Here is a 19952-nt window from a genome sequence, read left to right as displayed (position 1 = left end):
TGATCTCTGGCGGGCTAGGGACAAAGGTGAGAGCTGTTTCCTAGTTCTGCTGGATCTCTCAGCGGCGTTTGATATCATCGACCATAACATCCTTCTGGACCGTCTTGAGGGGCTGGGAGCTGGGGGCACTGTCCTACAGTGGTTCCGCTCCTTCCTCCTGGGCCGTGTTCAGAAAGTGGTGGGGGGGGGGGATGAGTGTTCAGACCCCTGGGCTCTCACTTGTGGGGTGCCTCAGGGTTCTGTCCTCTCCCCCATGCTTTTCAACATTTACATGCAGCCACTGGGAGAGATCATCAGGAGGTTTGGGCTGGGTGTTTATCAGTATGCGGATGATACCCAGCTCTACCTCTCTTTTAAATCAGAACCAGTGAAGGCGGTGAAGGTCCTGTGTGAGTGTCTGGAAGCGGTTGGAGGATGGATGGCGGCTAACAGATTGAGGTTGAATCCTGACAAGACAGAAGTACTGTTTTGGGGGGACAGGAGGCGGGCAGGTGTGGAGGACTCCCTGGTCCTGAATGGGGTAACTGTGCCCCTGAAGGACCAGGTGCGCAGCCTGGGAGTCATTTTGGACTCACAGCTGTCCATGGAGGCACAGGTCAAATCTGTATCCAGGGCATCTCCCGCTTGGACTACTGCAATGCGCTCTACGTGGGGCTACCTTTGAAGGTGACCCGGAAACTACAACTAATCCAGAATGCGGCAGCTAGACTGGTGACAGGGAGCGGCCGCCGAGACCATATAACACCGGTCTTGAAAGACCTACATTGGCTCCCAGTACGTTTCCGAGCACAATTCAAAGTGTTGGTGCTGACCTTTAAAGCCCTAAACGGCCTCGGTCCAGTATATCTGAAGGAACATCTCCTTCCCCATCGTTCTGCCTGGACACTGAGGTCCAGCTCCGAGGGCCTTCTGGCGGTTCCCTCCCTGCGAGAAGCCAAGTTACAGGGAACCAGGCAGAGGGCCTTCTCGGTAGTGGTGCCCACCCTGTGGAAGGCCCTCCCATCAGATGTCAAAGCGATAAACATCTACCTGACATTTAGAAGACATCTGAAGGCAGCCCTGTTCAGGGAAGTTTTTAATATGTGACATTTTAGTGTATCTTTCATCTTTGTTGGAAGCCGCCCAGAGTGGCTGGGGAAACCCAGCCAGATGGGCGGGGTACAAATTATAAATTATTATTATTATTATAACCATATGTCAGGAGTGCTCTGATGGTGTTTCCTGCTTAGCAGGGGGTTGGACTCGATGGCCCTTGTGGTCTCTTCCAACTCTATGATTCTATGGATCAGGCCTAAGACCCATTTAGTCCAGCATCCTAGATGAGATGCCTGCATGAGACACACGCTGCTTTTTTTTTATTGGCTGGCTTCGTTGATGGTGACGGAATATAAGAAGAGCCTGCTAGATCTGCCCAGTGGCCCACGTAGTCCAGCATTCTGGTGTCACTGTGGTCGGCAAGATGCCCATTATGGAAAAACCACAAGCAGGATTCAAGCACAAGAGCCCTCTCTCTTCCGGTTTCCATCAGTTCTTTGTTCTCCCTCCTCCTCCCCCACTAGGACATGCTAGAATTCCCGGCTCAGGAGTTGCGCAAATACTTCAAAATGGGGGACCACGTGAAGGTGATTGCCGGCCGCTTTGAGGGCGACACGGGACTGATTGTCCGTGTGGAGGAGAACTTCGTAATCCTTTTCTCCGACCTCACAATGCATGAGGTGAGTGAGGCTGGCAGGCAGAGAAAAACAGCCTCTGTCTCGGCCTTGGTGGTGGTGGGGTGTCTTGAGAGTCTCGGTGGTTTTTGGTGATGTGTACCTTACCACTCACACATCCCCAGTCTCCTGCCTTTGAACCAAGCTCGTAATTACCTCTCCTCTCTGCATCTGTGCTATGTTACGTAAGTCAAAATGTCAAAAGTGCCTTTTTGAGATCACTCCCTTCCCTCCTGCAGCTCAAAGTCCTCCCCCGAGACCTTCAGCTCTGCTCGGAGACAGCCTCTGGCGTGGATGTTGGCGGCCAGCACGAGTGGGGGGAGCTGGTGCAGCTGGACCCCCAGACAGTGGGGGTCATTGTCCGCCTGGAGCGGGAGACCTTCCAGGTAGGTGGGTGCTGCCTTTGCGGGTTGGTTGGGTCATGGGAGTTGCTGCCTTCCATTCCTTACATCATAGACTGCCTTGCACCTTGCGTGGTTTTATCTTACTTTGCTTTCCTTAATGGATCAAATCCAGAACTGACAAATGTGGGGGTTTTTAAATTACAAAGCAAGAATGTTCACTTGGGATCTCTTAACGGTTAAGGCACAATAAGTCATTTTCAGCTGGTGGCACTGTGCTCTAAACCACTGAGCCCCTTCGGCTTGCCGATCAGAAGGTCAGCAGTTCAAATCCCCACGACGGGGTGAGCTCTCATTGCTCTGTCCCAGCTTCTGCCAATCTACCAGTTGGAAAGCACACCAGTGCAAGTAGATAAATAGGTACTACTGCGGCAGGAAGGTAAACGGTGTTTCCGTGCACTCTGGTTTCTGTTACAGTGTCCCAATGTACCAGAAGTGGTTTAGTCCTCCTGGCCACATGACTTGCAAAGCTGTCTGTGGACAAACGCAAGCTCCCTCGGCCTGAAAGCAAAATGAGTCCACCCCATAGCTGTGTTTGACTGGACTTAACCATCCCAGGGGTCCTTTACCTTTTATCTTCAGCTGATCTTGTGTATGCACACGTGCGCAAGGACATAGCGTATGCCTCGCTCTTCATACAGCATTCATCAAAGAATTCACATCTCCCAACCCTGCGACTCTGAGCCTTTTCTCCGCCCCCAGGTCCTCAACATGTATGGCAAAGTGGTGACAGTCAGGCACCAGGCTGTGAACCGGAAGAAGGACAACCGCTTTGCCGTGGCGCTGGACTCTGAGCAGAACAACATCCATGTCAAAGACATTGTGAAAGTCATCGACGGGCCCCACTCGGTGAGGAGCAGGGCAGGCTCCGAGGGTCCTGAGCTGCACAGCTGGGGGTGGCTCTGGGTGCGCAGGGCATCCTGCCCATTGCATCTGACAGCTCTGCCATGGCGTCCAACACAACCCAGGCTACGCTCGCTGCCATTGAACTAAAGTGCCCCTTGCTGCCTCCCTCTCCTTCCAGGGTCGCGAGGGCGAGATCCGCCACCTCTTCAGGAGCTTCGCTTTCCTGCATTGCAAGAAGCTGGTGGAAAACGGGGGCATGTTTGTGTGCAAGACGCGCCATTTGGTTCTGGCCGGGGGCTCAAAGGTAAGAAGGGAAAGTAGTTCACCTCTCAGGAGGGGCATGTTAATCTTGGTTGCAACCCCTCTGACCAACCAGCAGTTGCTGGCAATAGATTTGGGGCAGGGGCAAGGATTCAACTACATTGTTGTTTGCATGGAACTGTTGGGTGGGGGGTTCTATTGTGTGAGCGGACCTCGTTCTCCATGCACAAACCCACTTAGTGCTTTGTTTTTTATTTCTTTAGAACCTTACTGTTGTTGTTGATAATATGCACACCTCCATGTGAACACGTCTCAGCGTCATCATTTTTAGAAAGGACATCAGTGGTTCAACATTGCTACTAGCTGCCCTCTGACTAATACATTTAATAACCTTGCGATGTAAAGAAGCTGGTTGGAGGGGTAACCTTAAGGCCCAGTAAAGTTTGCACGAAGCAAATTGTTTTCTCTCCTTGTCATCCACAGTGGTCTATCACGGCTGTCGAATTGAGTAGTCCTTTAGGTTTCACAAGGTCCCAAGCAGAGCCTTTCTAGTCCAGCAACCTGCCTCCCATAGTGGCCAAACAGAAAATGTCATTTTAGGTTGTGAACCTCCCTGAGATCTAAGGGTATAGTGTGGTCTACAAATTTAATAAATAATAGGATTCTGCTTCGTCAGGCCATTGGCTCATCTTGTCCCTCCTCCTCCTCCTCCTCCTCCTCCTCCTCCTCCTCCTCCTCCTCCTCCTTCTTCTTCTTCTTCTTCTTCTTCTTCTTCTTCTTCTTTATACCCTGCCCATCTGGCTGAGTTTCTCCAGCCACTCTGGGCAGCTTCCAACTGAATATTAAAAACAATACAGCATCAACCATTAAAAACTTCCCTAAACAGGGCTGCCTTCAGATGTCTCTTAAAAATAGGATAGCTGCTTATTTCCTTGACATTTGATGGGAGGGTGTTCCATAGGGTGGGCGCCACTACTGAGAAGGCCCTCTGTCTGGTTCCTTGTAACCTCACTTCTTGCAATGAGGGAACCGCCAGAAGGCCCTCGGTGCTGGAGCTCAGTGTCCAGCAGAACGATGGGGGTGGAGACGCTCCTTCAGGTATACTGGGCCTTTGAGGCCGTTTAGGGCTTGAAAGATCAGCACCAACACTTTGAATTGTGCTCGAAAACGTCCTGGAAGCCAATGCAGATCTCTCAGGACCGGTGTTATGTGGTCTCGGCAGCTGCTCCCAGTCCCCAGTCTAGCTGCCACATTCTGGATTAGTTGCAGTTTCCGGGTCACCCTCAAAGGCAGCCCCACGTAGAGCGCATTGCAGTAGTCCAAGTGGGAGATAACCAGAACATGCACTACTCTGGCCAGACAGTCCTGTTCTCACAGTGGCCACCTGGCTTGAGAGCAGTACATGTGAAAAGGATCTAGGAGTCTTGGTTGACCACAAACTTGACATGAGCCAACAGTGTGACGCGGCAGCTAAAAAAGCCAATGCAATTCTGGGCTGCATCAATAGGAGTATAGCATCTAGATGAAGGGAAGTAATAGTGCCACTGTATTCTGCTCTGGTCAGACCTCACCTGGAGTACAGTGTCCAGTTCTGGGCACCACAGTTCAAGAAGGACACTGACAAACTGGAACGTGTCCAGAGGAGGGCAACCAAAATGGTCAAAGGCCTGGAAACGATGCCTTATGAGGAACGGCTAAGGGAGCTGGGCATGTTTAGCCTGGAGAAGAGGAAGTTAAGGGGTGATATGATAGCCATGTTCAAATATATAAAAGGATGTCACATAGAAGAGGGAGAAAGGTTGTTTTCTGCTGCTCCAGAGAAGCGGACACGGAGCAATGGCTCCAAACTACAAGAAAGAAGATTCCACCTAAACATTAGGAAGAACTTCCTGACAGTAAGAGCTGTTTGACAGTGGAATTTGCTGCCAAGGAGTGTGGTGGAGTCTCCTTCTTTGGAGGTCTTTAAGCAGAGGCTTGACAACCATATGTCAGGAGTGCTCTGATGGTGTTTCCTGCTTGGCAGGGGGTTGGACTCGATGGCCCTTGTGGTCTCTTCCAACTCTATGATTCTATGATTCTAGGTGCCTCAATGGGGAGCCTGCAAGCAGGACCTGAGCACAAGAGCAGCCGTCCGCCCTCCTGCAGCCTCCTGAAACTGGGATTCAAAGTAGAGCAATGGTGTCTAGTAGCCATCACAGCCTCCTGTGGCAGCCATTTCCACTATGCTCTGTTTTAACAAGTGCTTTGTTTTCCCCCATCCTGAATCTTCCAACATCAGCATTGTTAGATGTCCACGAGTTCTGGTGGACCAGAAGCAAGAACACCCTCTCCCCCTCCTGTTCCTCACCGACTCCTTTTCCGAAGCATTGCACCAGATTGCGGGGTGTGCAGTGGGGGCTTACTGATGTTTTCCGAACTTTTCATTCCTCTTATTTCCCCCCAGCCCCGGGATGTCACAAACTTCACCATTGGCGGCTTCCAGCCCATGAGTCCTCGCATCAACAGTCCCATGCATCCCAGCGCCGGAGGTACGTATGCTGGTGCGTCCTGGGACCTGAGTTGCACCCGTTTCCCCCTTCTGCCCCCTCCCCCCAGCAAGGAGGTGCACTGCTGCAAATGAACGGCAGCAGGAGACTGGAAGGAACAAGGGAGCCGCCGAATATGCTGTGGGTCTGTTATTCTAGGCACTAAAACAAATACCAAATCCCTCCAAAACTGTGAACGCTGACACGCACCTGCTTCTTCGCTGCCAGTGGGGAAGGTTGATTGACACCTGGTGCCCTTTAAAAAATGTGTTGTGCAAGGGGGAATTATCGGGTTGTCTTCTCTTTTGTTGGGACGCAGGTGGCGCTGTGGGTTAAAGCCTCAGCGCCTAGGACTTGCCGATCGAAAGGTCGGCGGTTCGAATCCCTGCGGCGGGGTGCGCTCCCGCTGCTCGGTCCCAGCGCCTGCCAACCTAGCAGTTCGAAAGCACCTCCGGGTGCAAGTAGATAAATAGGGACCGCTTACCAGCGGGAAGGTAAACGGCGTTTCCGTGTGCGGCTCTGGCTGGCCAGAGCAGCGATGTCACGCTGGCCACGTGACCCGGAAGTGTCTCCGGACAGCGCTGGCCCCTGGCCTCTTAAGTGAGATGGGCGCACAACCCCAGAGTCTGTCAAGACTGGCCCGTATGGGCAGGGGTACCTTTACCTTTACCTTTACCTTCTCTTTTGTTATGTATTTTCTGTTTTTTTATACAGTGGTACCTTGGTTTACGAACTTAATCCGTTCTGGAGGTCCGCTCTTAAACCAAGGCGTGCTTTCCCATAGCAGCGGGGGACTCAATTTACACTCAACAGGAAGCGGAACATGTTCTGCTTCCAAGGCAAAGTTCACAAACCAAAACACCTACTTCCGGGTTTGCAGCGTTCTTAATCCAAGTTGTTCATAAACTAAGCTGTTCTTAAACCAAGGTACCACTGTATTGTAATTTTTACGTTGTGCCCTGAGGTCTATGGGTGGTAGGGTGTATATAATGATGATTATATATATAAAAAATAAAAAAATGTCCAGTAGCACCTTGGAGACCAGCTAAGTTTGTTCTTGGTATAAACTTTCGTGTGCATGCACACTTCTTCAGATATCTGAAGCTTATACACGAAAGCTTATACCAAGAACAAACTTAGCTGGTCTCTAAGGCACTACTGGACAATTTTTTAATTTTTAATTTTTTAATCCATTTCGACCGCGTCAGAGCAGCACAGCTACCTACCTTAATTGAAGGTGTTGATGAGATTGGTGGGGGAGGTTGTGCACGACTACAGCAGGGGAGGAAGATGCACATTTTGCATCTTCCCAGGCTTGCAACCGCTGACGTTTCCGACAAGCTGGGGTCTCTTTGGGAGTGTTTGTGTGTCTGTGCTACACCTCTTGTGTTCCTCCTCCCGCTCCGCAGGGCAGCGCGGCGGCTTTGGAGGAGGCGGGATGAGCCGAGGCCGCGGGCGCAGAGATAACGACCTCATTGGGCAGACCGTGCGGATTTCCCAAGGCCCCTACAAAGGTAAGCTGTCCCCTCGCTCTTGCCCACCTTTCACTATCGGGTCCTGGAACAGGTTAAGAATACTTAAAGTATAAGACATGCAATAAGTGTTGGAAATGTAAAGATAAAGAAGGTACTTTTTATCACATGTGGTGGGAATGTAAGAAAGTGAAAGACTTCTGGGAAAAGATATACAATGAACTGAAGAAGATTCTAAAATATACATTCATAAAGAAACCAGAAGTCTTTCTGTTAGGAATAGTAGGAAATGAGATAAAAAGAAAAGACTGTAAATTTTTTCAATATGCAGTAACAGCAGCAAGAGTGTTACTGGCCCAGAAATGGAAACAACAAGAAATACCGACTCTGGAAGATTGGAGAATGAAACTGTTAGACTACGCAGAGCTAGATAAACTGACAGGGAAGATTAGATATTTAAGAGACCAAAAGTTCATCGAGGACTGGGGGAAATTTGTGGAATATCTGGAACATATAAGTGAGGGACAGATGACGCTAAAGGGATTTAAAGAAGCACTGTGAAAAAGTAAGAAGAGATAAATAATGTCAATATAAATCTGAGAAATGCGTAATTAAAATTATAACTATGGATGATTTACGGAACAGCTGAGGGAAGTCCAAAAAAAGAAATAAGTTGTGAAAAACGATGTGAAATTAATATGTTTTGTTTTGTTTTGTTTTTTGATGTTAATTAATAAAAAATTATATGCAAAAAAAAAAAAAGAATACTTAAAGTGATTAAAACAGCAGTGTTTCCAGGTTGTCTCCCGTTAGTTCTGCAGCACATTAATTAGGGCAGGACTGGGAAAACTGGTTTGGAAAGAACTCCCAGTTGAAAAGCCATTTTCAACTGAGTTGAGCGTCATTACCTTCCCTGGAGGTGGTAGTTGCATGAGGTTAAAGGTTCCCCCCCCCCGGTATGCAGCTATTAGATTCATATAGCATAGGTTCAGGATGCGCTTGCAGGTTTACCATAATGGGCGTCTGGTTGGCCGCTGAGAACAGGATGCTGGGGTAGATGGGCCTTTGGTCTGATCCAGCAATGCTCTTCTTATGTTCTTAACTCGCCCCTGCCAGGATTATCACCCCATGAAGCCCTGGGATTGTAAGTGATCCGCAGTTAAATGAAAATAGTTTGGCAATGGTAGACATCCACAGACGAGGGATTCAGTTTCCCAGGCATGTGGTGGAGGAAGTTGGCTTAGTTTGGCAGTGCCCCCTATGTTGGCATGCAGCCAAGGAAACGGGGGCAATTGGCAGGCCCCCAGCTGGCTCCAGCCCACCGGCCGATGTGCCAGGCGAACTCCAGTCCTTGGTGCAGCATGAATCTGCGACCCGAGCTTCGAAAGCCAAGGCACGCTACTCAGCAGAGTAAAAGCTGCGCAAACAGAAGTGGCAGGAGAGGCTGTGTGAGCATATTTACGAGCAGTTTATTCAGCGTACATCAGGAGAAAAGGAAACATGTCTGATCTCCTTCGTGTCCAAAGCAAAGCAGCAAAAGCAAACGGAAGTTCCCAGCAAGCTGTGCTGGAGTGTAAACAGGCATGTGACACACAACAATCATGCCTGTTCCTTAAGGTGGAACGGAATATCCCAACACCCTAGGTGTCCCAGGTTAACAAGCTCGGTTCTGATCTCTCACAGGCTACATTGGCATGGTCAAGGATGCCACGGAATCCACCGCCCGCGTGGAGCTACATTCCACCTGCCAGACCATCTCTGTGGACCGACAGCGTCTCACGACCTTGTAAGAGCCGGCAGGGCAGTGTGTCTGGGTTCAGGATTGAATAAGGGATACAGAGGGGCAGCGTGGGAAGACACTTTAGACACCTAACTCCTGCAAGTCCTGGTGGGGCAGAGGGGGAGGACCTACGGGATCTGCCAGAAGTTGCTGGACTCAAAGGCCAGTGGTCAGGGATGGGGGAAGTTGTAGTCCAGTGGCAGCTGGGTGCCCACAAGTTCCCTCCCCCTGTTGTACACACACTGGTAATATACACTAGATTGGGGTCCCCTACTACCTGGGATTCCCAGAGGCACAGAAGAGCCAACACATTGTGCTCCCTGCATTCAGGGACTGTGGATACGCTGAAAAATAGAGCAGGGGTTTTATGTTACCCCAGTGGAAAGATGATTCCACCAAACTGGTTGACTTCCTTGAACCTCTCACGGACCTTCCCATCAGAGCTGCTAATAATAATAATAATATATTATTTATACCCCAGCCACTTTGGGTGGCTTCCAACAAAATATTAAAATACAGTAATGCATCAAACATTAAAAGCTTCCCTAAACAGGGCTGCCTTCAGACTAAGACTGGCCCAGCTTTTAGTGCAAATTTGGACTAGGTTTGGGAGCCTGCGACCTTCCGTGCATTGCTTGACTACAACTCCCAGCATCCCTGGCCGTTCATTGGCTGCAGGTGGTGGTGTCTAGATGACGGGCTCCCATTGGCCCCAGCCCACATGGAGAATGAATGGATAGCTCCTCCTTATGCCTGGGGAATGAGGGGTCTGTTCTTTTCTAGAAAGTGAAGGGTGTGTGTGTCCAGATTCTGTTATTATCTAACGAGCATTTCCCTTTCCCCTCTGGCAGCGGTTCAAAGAAACCAGGTGGCATGACCTCCACTTATGCACGGACACCCATGTACGGTTCTCAGACCCCCATGTACGGGTCAGGGTCCCGCACGCCCATGTATGGGTCACAGACTCCGTCGCATGATGGTGAGTAGAGGATGGGAGGGGGGCCCACTTGGGGGCAGAGGTGGGGAGAACAGTCAGGTCTTACCTGTTGGGTGTGGTTTCCTGTTAGTTAACGAACCACAGCTCAATAAAGTTACTGAGAGCCAGTGTGGTGTAGTGGTTAAGAACGGTGGACTCGTAAGCTGGTGAACCGGGTTTGCTTCCCCGCTCCTCCACATGCAGCTGCTGGGTGACCTTGGGCCAGTCACACTTCTCTGAAGTCTCTCTGCCCCACTCACCTCACAAAGTGTTTGTTATGGAGGAGGAAGGGAAAGGAGATTGTGAGCCGCTTTGAGACTCCTTCGGGTAGTGATAAAGCAGGGTATCAAATCCAAACTCTTCTTCTTACTAATTTTAAGGAGCGGAATAAATTAAGCAAGAGAAAGGAGATTTCCAGGATAGCACTGGTATACATGTAAAAGATGCTGCCTTTTTCACCCTCTGGTCTTGGGTGTTAATCTCATGACATGCGTCCACCTTTCAGGAAACCGGACTCCTCATTACGGCTCTCAAACCCCCTTGCACGACGGCAGCCGGACCCCCGCACAGAGTGGGGCTTGGGACCCCAACAACCCCAACACTCCCTCCAGGTTAGTGTTCCTCATCGGAGGAGGAGGGTGGGTGGAGAGGCGCGAATCCGTTTGGGCCCAGCTGACCTCTTTTGCCTCCTCCAACCCCCCCTTCCTTTTCTGTAGGGCGGATGAAGAGTTTGACTATGGTTTTGACGACGAGCCCACCCCTTCTCCACAAGGCTATGGCGGAACCCCCAACCCACAGACTCCTGGCTATCCCGACCCTTCTTCCCCGCAGGTTAACCCGCCGTACAACCCTCAGACGCCTGGGACCCCAGCTATGTAAGTGTGCTGGAGTTGGAAGGGAGGGTTTGTTGCTTCTTCCAGGAATTGTATTGCCTCCTCCCTCCTCCCCCTGAACTCTCTCGATCTCTGCGAATGGAGAAAGCGAAACAAAAAGGATTTTATTTGCCTAAGATGTGGGTGAATTTCTTAGTGCTTTACAGTCCTCATCTGTGGAGTAAACTGATGTTCTCCCAAAGAATTCAGGATAATAATAATAATAATTTTTATTTATAACCCGCCCTTCCCAGTTCAAAAACCGGGCTCAGGGCAGCTAACAACAAATTTAAAACACTTAATTATAAAAGCAGCATAAAATACAGTATAAAAACATGAATAACAATATTCAAAAATCAATTTAGGGGAAATAAGCATTAGATAATCCCCAGGGCTAGCTGGCTGAATGGGTCCTACTTGGGCCAGCGAGGAGGACAGGGGAGAATTAGCTGTGGAGTCTCAGAGCGGGTAATCTTCATAAAAGGGGAGGGGGAAGGAAGAAAAGAGAAATAAAAGATCAGGCTGAATTCAAATTAAAGGCCAGGCGGAACAACTCTGTCTTACAGGCCCTGCGGAAAGAAATCAGATCCTGCAGGGCCCTGGTCTCATGAGACAGAGCATTCAACCAGGCCAGAGCCATCACTGAGAAGGCCCTGGCCCTGGTGGAGGATAGTCTGACTTCCTTAGGGCCCGGGACCTCTAAACGTTGGTTGTTTATGGACCTTAAGGTCCTCTGTGGGGCAGACCAGGAGAGGCGGTCCCGTAGATACGAGGGCCCTAAGTCACAAAGGGCTTTAAAGGTCAAGACCATTTCTCTGAGTGTAATACCGCAGAGCTTAATCTGAGGAAGCAACTGGCGGAGGGCAGTGAAGACTTGACTGTGTTTCCATCCCTCCCCACCTGTTCCTGATCAAAGCTCTCTCTCTCTCGGCAGGTATAACACAGACCAGTTTTCTCCCTACGCCGTTCCATCCCCGCAGGGCTCCTACCAGCCGAGTCCAAGCCCCCAGAGTTTCCATCAAGTGGCGCCGAGCCCAGTCGGCTACCAAAACACCCACTCTCCGGCCAGCTACCACCCAACACCGTCTCCCATGGCTTACCAGGTACGGTTGAGATTGGGTAGGGTTTGGGTCTCCTTAATACACGCAACCAAAAGCATGGCTTTGAGGCTGCTGCCCTTGAAAGCAGCTAAAGGCTTGCGGACTGATTTTCTCGCTCCCGCAAAGAACGTGTGCACTTGTATCATAGAAGATTTGGGCCAGCAAACTTTTAAATGAATTGCAGAAATGCAAAGAGCTTAAGATCTTGCCACGTGCACTGTAGCTCTTATGCCACATATAAATCAACCTGTGCCTCTGTCTAAACACAGAAGCAGACAGTCAGTATTACCGTCTTTCCCCAAAAGTAAGACCTCCCCCGAAAATAAGACCTACTTCCAGTTTTGCCTCTCGCTGTAATATAAGGCAACCCCCCCCCCCCCGAAATTAAGACCTCCCTGATAATAAGGTCTCCCCCGAACATAAGGCCTCCCTGAATATAAGGCCCCCGAAGCTACCGTAAGGCGTCTGACTCCTCTATTCTGCTCTGGTCAGACCTCACCTGGAGTACCGTGTCCAGTTCTGGGCACCACAGTTCAAGAAGGACACGGACAAACTGGAACGTGTCCAGAGGAGGGCAACCAAAATGGTCCAAGGCCTGGAAACGATGCCTTATGAGGAACGGCTAAGGGAGCTGGGCATGTTTAGCCTGGAGAAGAGGAGGTTAAGGGGTGATATGATAGCCATGTTCAAATATAGAAAAGGATGTCACATAGAGGAGGGAGAAAGGTTGTTTTCTGCTGCTCCAGAGAAGCGGACACGGAGCAATGCTCCAAACTACAAGAAAGAAGATTCCACCTAAACATTAGGAAGAACTTCCTGACAGTAAGAGCTGTTTGACAGTGGAATTTGCTGCCAAGGAGTGTGGTGGAGTCTCCTTCTTTGGAGGTCTTTAAGCAGAGGCTTGACGACCATATGTCAGGAGTGCTCTGATGGTGTTTCCTGCTTGGCAGGGGGTTGGACTCGATGGCCATTGTGGTCTCTTCCAACTCTATGATTCTATGATTCCTCTGGACCGTAGCGGCGGGCGCCGTCACGCAGCTCACTGATTGGCCACAGCGCAGCCGGAGCTGTTCAGGCAGTTCGAGGTCTCTTTAAATCAGAGAGCCCACGCCGCCGCCAAGACAAGCTGCCGCCTGCTGCTCGCTCTGCCCCGACGGAGTCTGGCTGACTCACAATTAGACAATAAATGTGTACCGTATTCTTCTTTATGGAAAAAGAAGACATCCCCTGAAAATAAGACCTAGTACATCTTTGGGAGCAAAAATTAATGTAAGACACTGTCTTATTTTCGGGGAAACAGGGTACTATTTATTACATTTTACATTTGTACACCGCCCTATGTCACTCAGAGTATGCAAGTCTTTTTTAAGTAGCCCTAAAGAAGGTGGGGGTGGCGCTGTGGGTTAAACCACTGAGCCTTTTGGGCTTGCCGATCAGAAGGTCAGCGGTTCGAATCCCCGTGATGGGGTGAGCTCCCGTTGCTTGGTCCCTGCTCCCGCCCACCTAGCAGTTTGAAAGCACGTCAAAGTGCAAGTACATAAATAGGTACCACTCTGGCGGGAAGGTAAATGGCGTTTCCGTGCGCTGCTCTGGTTCGCCAGAAGCGGATTAGTCATGCTGGCCACATGACCCAGAAGCTGTATGCCGGCTCCCTTGGCCTATAGAGTGAGATGAGCGCCGCAACCCCAGAGTCAGGCACAACTGGACCTGATGGGTGGTCAGGGGTCTCTTTACCTTTATGGGATGTGGGTGGCGCTGGGGGTTAAACCACAGAACCTAGGACTTGCCCATCGGAAGGTCGGCAGTTCGAATCCCCGTGGTACCACTCTGGCGGGAAGGTAAATGGCGTTTCCGTGCGCTGCTCTTGTTCCCCAGAAGCGGCTTAGTCCTGCTGGCCACATGACCCGGAAGATGTACGCCAGCTCCCTCGGCCAGTAAAGTGAGATGAGCGCCGCAACCCCAGAGTCGGCCACGACTGGACCTAATGGTCAGGGGTCCCTTTACCTTAAAGAAGGTGGGCATGTGACTACCCCAATTCCCATATATTATTGGGAGCCAAGGAACGTGTTACAGCAGCGTAATCCTATAGATGTCTAATTAGCAATGCATTCTGTTAAATCCACAGAGATGCATTTCGCTTTGACGTCAACCAAACCCTGATAACTCGTTGACTTTCTGTCTCTCTGTCTGTCTCTCCAGGCTAGTCCCAGCCCTAGCCCAGTGGGCTACAGCCCTATGACCCCAGGGGTTCCCTCTCCTGGAGCTTACAACCCCCACACACCAGGTTCCGGGATCGAGCAGAGCTCCAGCGACTGGGTCACCACCGACATCCAGGTCAAAGTACGTGACACCTACTTGGACAGCCAGGTCGTGGGGCAGACCGGAGTCATCCGCAGCGTGACCGTAAGTGTATCGATGGGTATAGCTGTTTGCATGGGTTGGTCAGGAGACGGAGGGGAACCAGGGGTGGGGAGAAGATTTAAAGAGTTGGACAGGGTTCAGTAGCAGAGCTTCCCATTAGTCAAACCCAATAAGAGCAGAGCAGGGCATTTTTGTCCTGCAAAGTGTCTAGCTAAGGCCTGGACTCAAGAAAAAGCAGCCATTCTGCCCTAGTCTGGGGCGTGAGAAACAGCCAGGGATTTGTTTAGATGCTCTTCATACTCCAGATGAATCTCTATGTAGTTCTCCCCCCCTCCTACTCCTTCCCCTGCCCCAGTTCTGAGCACCCCTTACTCTCAAATAAAGTGCATTATAAGGAATGAAGGATCCCACTGGAGCCCTACCCATGAAAAACAATGTCTGCAGTCTTTGAGGCCGTTTAGGGTTTTAAAGTTCAGCACCAACACTTTGAATTGTGCTTGGAAATGCACAGGGAGCCAATGAAGATCTTTCAGGACTGGTGTTTTGTGGTCTCGGCGGCCGCTCCCAGTCACCAGTTTAGCTGCCGCATTCTGGATTAATTACTTGCTTGCCCTGACATCTGCAACCGGTCACCTTGATTCCCTCCCCTCTTGTCTCTGTCCCTCCTTCCTCCTCTGCCCTGATAGGGTGGGATGTGCTCAGTCTACCTTAAGGACAGCGAGAAGGTTGTCAGCATTTCGAGCGAGCACCTGGAGCCTGTGATACCAACCAAGAACAATAAGGTACGTGCAAGATGTTTCTCCCGTCTCAAGTCCTTTTGCTGTGATGATCCTTTTTTTGCAAAAATATTGTATGGCAGCCTTCCCCCATGCCTTCCAAGATGTTTTGGGGTACCACTCCCATCAGAGTTTATAGTCCGAAACAGTAGAGGAACAGGAGGAAGCAGGTTGTCACTGTGCTTCTCCTGTCCTGAAGAGGGTTAACACAGGAGCGCTCTTGCTCAACCCCAACTTTCATTCTCGGTGGTGGTTGATGGTCTCCCCTCCTGATTGGCAGGGGTCGGGTCCCAGATCACAGAGGGAAAGACAATACTAGGAGAGGGTTAAGAAACTGGCAGCAGTGACAGTGGCCAGGGGAGCCCTTTTGCATGAGGCTCTCTGCCAGTCAACCCAGTTTGGTGGAGACTGTACACAACTGCTGCTCGTTCCGTTTTAATCACGGTTGTTTTCGGTTAATAATAATACCTTTATTGTCAACGTACAACCTGTGTACAGTGAAATTAACCGAGCCTCCCTCCCCACACACAATCAGTCTCATTGCACTCTGTGTGCTTGTTGCACAACACACCAATCCCAAAAGTCAGTTGCAATATATTTTCTGTTCAGCAGCCTAACAGCCCACGGATAGAAACTGTTTTTTAGCCTGTTGGTACGGCTGATTATACTTCTATATCTCCTGCCCGAGGGTAGAAGATTAACGCGGTGCTGGCCAGGGTGTGAATCGTCCCTGAGAATTTTTCTCGCTGACCTAAGGCAACGATCCCTTGCAATGTCATCTAGCGGGCTCAGGGGACAGCCCATGATATCATGTGCTGTGTTCACCACCCTCTGTAGAGACTTTCTGTCCGTGGCTGTCAGGCCAGCATACCCCACTGTGATACAATATGAGAGGACACTTTCTGTTGTGGACCGAGAAAAGGAGTTCATCAGTTGTTGTTTAACATTATTCTTTCGCAAGACCCTGAGGAAATTGAGTCTCTGTGGGCTCTGAGAGCCAGTGTGGTGTAGTGGTTAAGAGCGGTAGACTCATAATATGGTGAACTGGGTTCGCGTCTCCGCTCCTCCACCTGCAGCTGCTGGGTGACCTTGGGCCAGTCACACTTCTCTGAAGTCTCTCAGCCCCACTTGTTGAGACTCCTTAAAGGGAGTGAAAGGCGGGATATCAAATCCAAACTCTTCTTTTTCTTCTTCTTTCTGACCACCTGAATTATGTTGATTTTCCAAGTGAGGTCCTCACTAAGGTAAACTCCCAGGAATTTAAAGGAGACTCCCTCCACACGCCCACACGCCCCCCCGATATACAACAGCGTAGGTTCTCCTCTCTTCCTCCAGAAGTCCAACACCATCTCCTTTGTCTTACTAATATTTAGGTGCAAGTTATTCTCTAAGCACCATGTAGATACTTTTTGAACCTGCCCTGTATGCTGTTTCATCTCTGCCTGCAATTAGGCCCATTATCAGGACGTGGGTGGCGCTGTGGGTTAAACCACAGAGCCTAGGACTTGCCGATCGGAAGGTCGGCAGTTCGAATCCCCGCGACAGAGTGAGCTCCCGTTGCTCAGTCCCTGCTCCTGCCCACCTAGCAGTTTGAAAGCACTTCAAAGTGCAAGTAGATAAATAGGTACCACTCCGGCGGGAAGGTAAATGGCGTTTCCGTGCGCTGCCAGCGTACCACACAGTTGTTGCATTTGTTAATTGTCCCTACTATTGGTCCTATCTGTGCGCACTTGGGCCAGTGTGGGGGTTTTTTGGGGGGATGAGGTGTGGGGTGGGGTGGCTCCAGCTTTTGGATCAGTGACCCTGAGCTTCTCCCGATCCTGCAGGTCAAGGTCATCCTGGGAGAGGACCGAGAGGCCACCGGCGTCCTGTTGAGCATTGACGGAGAGGATGGCATCGTCCGCATGGACTTGGAAGAGCAGCTCAAGATCCTCAACCTGCGCTTCCTTGGCAAGCTGCTGGAGGCCTAGAGAGGAAGAACCATTTTTTGTGTGGGCGGCTGCTTTATTTCGTTCTTCTTCTTTTAAGCATATCACCTGCAGACTGGTACAGCATGTCCTTGTACAGTTTCGCTCCAAAGAAAGTTTTATTTTCCGTGTTCTTTTTTTTCTCTGTTGCTGCTTGTTTCCGCAGCTCAGCAGGTGATTTCCTTTTTTCTGGGGGTGGGTTGGGGGGGACAGTCTTGCAAATATGCATAAAGTGACTTTAGCAGAAGCCTGTGGGTGGAGCACAACCGTATTCCCTTCTCTCTCTCTCTCTCTCTCTCTCTCTCTTTCTCGTAGCACCTTAGGCCCTCTGCTGCCATCCAGTGTGTAGCTTGTTATAATAAAATAGTCTCATCCACCACGTACGCCTGGGCTGTGTTCACCTTAGTAGAGAAACCGTCGCATTCAAGACTTGACATAAGAGCCTGCTGGATCAGGCCAATGGCCCACTCAGTCCAGCATCCTGGTCTCACAGTGGCCAGCCAGAAGACGCTGGTGGGAAACCTTAGCAAGCAGGACCTGAGCGCAAGAGCAACACTTCCGTCATTTGGCTTCCAGCACCTGGGATTCAGAAGCATTACAGCTTCTGACCCGCTGAGGCAGAGCCATTCATATTTTCGTTCTCTCCTAGCCATTCATATTTTTATTCTCTTTTTTTAAAAAAAATAATATTTATTAAGATTTCAAAAAAGTTACAATAATAAAAAAGAAAAGAAAAAGAACACAAAAAGAGGAAAAGCAATTAAAAACAAATCAACCTTTCCATGACAGTAAGAGCTGTTTGGCAGTGGAATTTGCTGCCAAGGAGTGTGGTGGAGTCTCCTTCTTTGGAGGTCTTTAAGCAGAGGCTTGACAACCATATGTCAGGAGTGCTCTGATGGTGTTTCCTGCTTGGCAGGGGGTTGGACTCGATGGCCCTTGTGCTCTCTTCCAACTCTATGATTCTATGATTCTATGAAAAGAACAGAGGCCAACCAGAGAATATTGAGAAGCAAAGCTGCTAGTAAGCCTGATCTTTATTGAACTGTTACAACAGGGTGCCCCCTCAACACACAGGACAAAGATGTGCCCGCCCTTATATAGACATTTTAAATTGCCCGCCCTGGAGTCCAGGACCACCCCCAGAAACATCATACATACTTCACAGAAAGGGGTGTAGCTCAAGACCACCACCCCCAGATACATCATACCTACATTACAGAAAGGGTGGTCTACAACAGAAATTTGAGTGTGTTGTTTATCTCCTGCCTGGCAGGTTAACTGTTAATAGTTACTTGATTGGATACCCCGGGGAGCCTAGCCAGTCTTTTGTAATGACTTAGTTCCTGAGCCAGGTCACAGGCTCCCCCTTTTCATACACAGACATACCCTTAAGACATGATTTGTGAAGGAGGAGACAATGGGGGGGGGGGGGCTTTTCCATTTTGCTTCGACCTTGCAGAGAAATGTTTGAGGTCAATTTGGGAGGGACAAAATGGTTTCAGGACTTTCTGTGGGGTTTCAGACATGTGGTTTATATATCGATGTATGTGCTTGGTTGGTGCGTTTATGAATACAGTGGTGCCTCGCAAGACGCAAAGAATCCGTTCCGCGATTCTCTTCGTCTAGCGGTTTTTTCGTCTTGCGAAGCAAGCCCATTAGCAGATTAGCGCTATTTGCGGTTTAGCGGCTTTTAGCGGCTTATCGGCTTAGAAAAAGGGGGGGGAAGGGGGGAAAACCCGCAGGAACTCGCAAGACATTTTCGTCTTGCAAAGCAAGCCCATAGGAAATTCGTTTTGCGAAGCGCCTCCAAAACGGAAAACTCTTTCGTCTAGCGAGTTTTCCGTCTTGCGAGGCATTTGTCTTGCGGGGCATATATATATATATACACACACACACACACACACACACACACACATATATGACCTTAATTTTTTTTATTTTACCTGCAAGCCAGGACTAGTAAAGGTAAAGGTACCCCTGCCCATACGGGCCAGTCTTGACAGACTCTGGGGTTGTGCGCCCATCTCACTTAAGAGGCCAGGGGCCAGCGCTGTCCGGAGACACTTCCGGGTCACGTGGCCAGCGTGACATCGCTGCTCTGGCGAGCCAGAGCCGCACACGGAAACGCCGTTTACCTTCCCGCTGGTAAGCGGTCTCTATTTATCTACTTGCACCCGGAGGTGCTTTCGAACTGCTAGGTTGGCAGGCGCTGGGACCGAGCAGCGGGAGCGCACTCCGCCGCAGGGATTCGAACCGCCGACCTTTCGATCGGCAAGCCCTAGGCGCTGAGGCTTTAACCCACAGCGCCACCTGCGTCCCAGGACTAGACCAGCACAAAGGCCCTCCCCGTCCTGTGAGCTCCAGCGACTGGCATTAGGAAGCACTGCTTCCTCCCAGTTGTGGAGGCAGAGCACAGCCTCTCCATGAATTTGTCCATCCATCCCAAGTGGGCGGCCAGGACTGCAGGAGGCAGTAGAGGGCCAGGTCGCGCACGTGCGCTGCCCCTTTAACCTTGGCGGCCACCTTTTCCTGCCCCCAGCAGGCCCCGCCCTCGCGGAGCGCCAATCACTGTACCGGCAGGAAAAGCCCGCCTCCGCCGCCTAACCAATAAGAAGGCGCTCTGATCCAGTTTCCCCCTCCCATTGGGCAATGCGGCACGCTGTCCGCTCGGAGTTCGCGCCCTGGAGAGAATTAAAACCCTGGCAATTTAGTGGGACGCGTGATTGGCCGAGAGCCGACGGGTGGGCGGGAAACGTCAGCTGATTGGTCAAAGCAGAAACGTCAAACGAGGGGCCGTGCGCCGCTTCGGGCCTTTCTCACCCCTCTGATTGGCTACAGCGCTTCCTAGGCCTTACTCCCCATTCCTTCAGCCTGATTGGCCGAGCCCGGCGCATGCGCCGCCCAGT

General features: G+C 50.5%; 1 protein-coding gene across 3 annotated transcripts in view; it reads left to right on the top strand.

Annotated features, from left to right (window-relative positions):
• Positions 1–17425, top strand: part of SUPT5H (SPT5 homolog, DSIF elongation factor subunit) — a 118703-nt gene extending 101278 nt beyond the window's left edge. For all 3 annotated transcript variants that reach the window (XM_079985308.1, XM_079985307.1, XM_079985306.1), the window contains 14 exons: positions 1560–1715; positions 1949–2095; positions 2813–2959; positions 3135–3260; positions 5661–5745; positions 7152–7256; positions 8898–9000; positions 9846–9973; positions 10476–10581; positions 10687–10845; positions 11777–11945; positions 14142–14345; positions 14990–15085; positions 16906–17425. In XM_079985308.1, the coding sequence (XP_079841434.1) occupies positions 1560–1715; positions 1949–2095; positions 2813–2959; positions 3135–3260; positions 5661–5745; positions 7152–7256; positions 8898–9000; positions 9846–9973; positions 10476–10581; positions 10687–10845; positions 11777–11945; positions 14142–14345; positions 14990–15085; positions 16906–17049 (1875 nt within the window). In that variant the 3' untranslated portion in view covers positions 17050–17425. The remainder of the gene's footprint in view (positions 1–1559; positions 1716–1948; positions 2096–2812; positions 2960–3134; positions 3261–5660; positions 5746–7151; positions 7257–8897; positions 9001–9845; positions 9974–10475; positions 10582–10686; positions 10846–11776; positions 11946–14141; positions 14346–14989; positions 15086–16905) is intronic.
• The last annotated feature ends 2527 nt before the right edge of the window (positions 17426–19952 follow it).

This window comes from Podarcis cretensis (genome assembly GCF_951804945.1).
Source record: "Podarcis cretensis genome assembly, chromosome: 8".
NCBI lineage: Eukaryota > Metazoa > Chordata > Lepidosauria > Squamata > Lacertidae > Podarcis > Podarcis cretensis.
The sequence above is the reverse complement of the archived record's forward strand: the minus strand, read 5'-3'. Positions and strand labels throughout refer to the sequence as shown.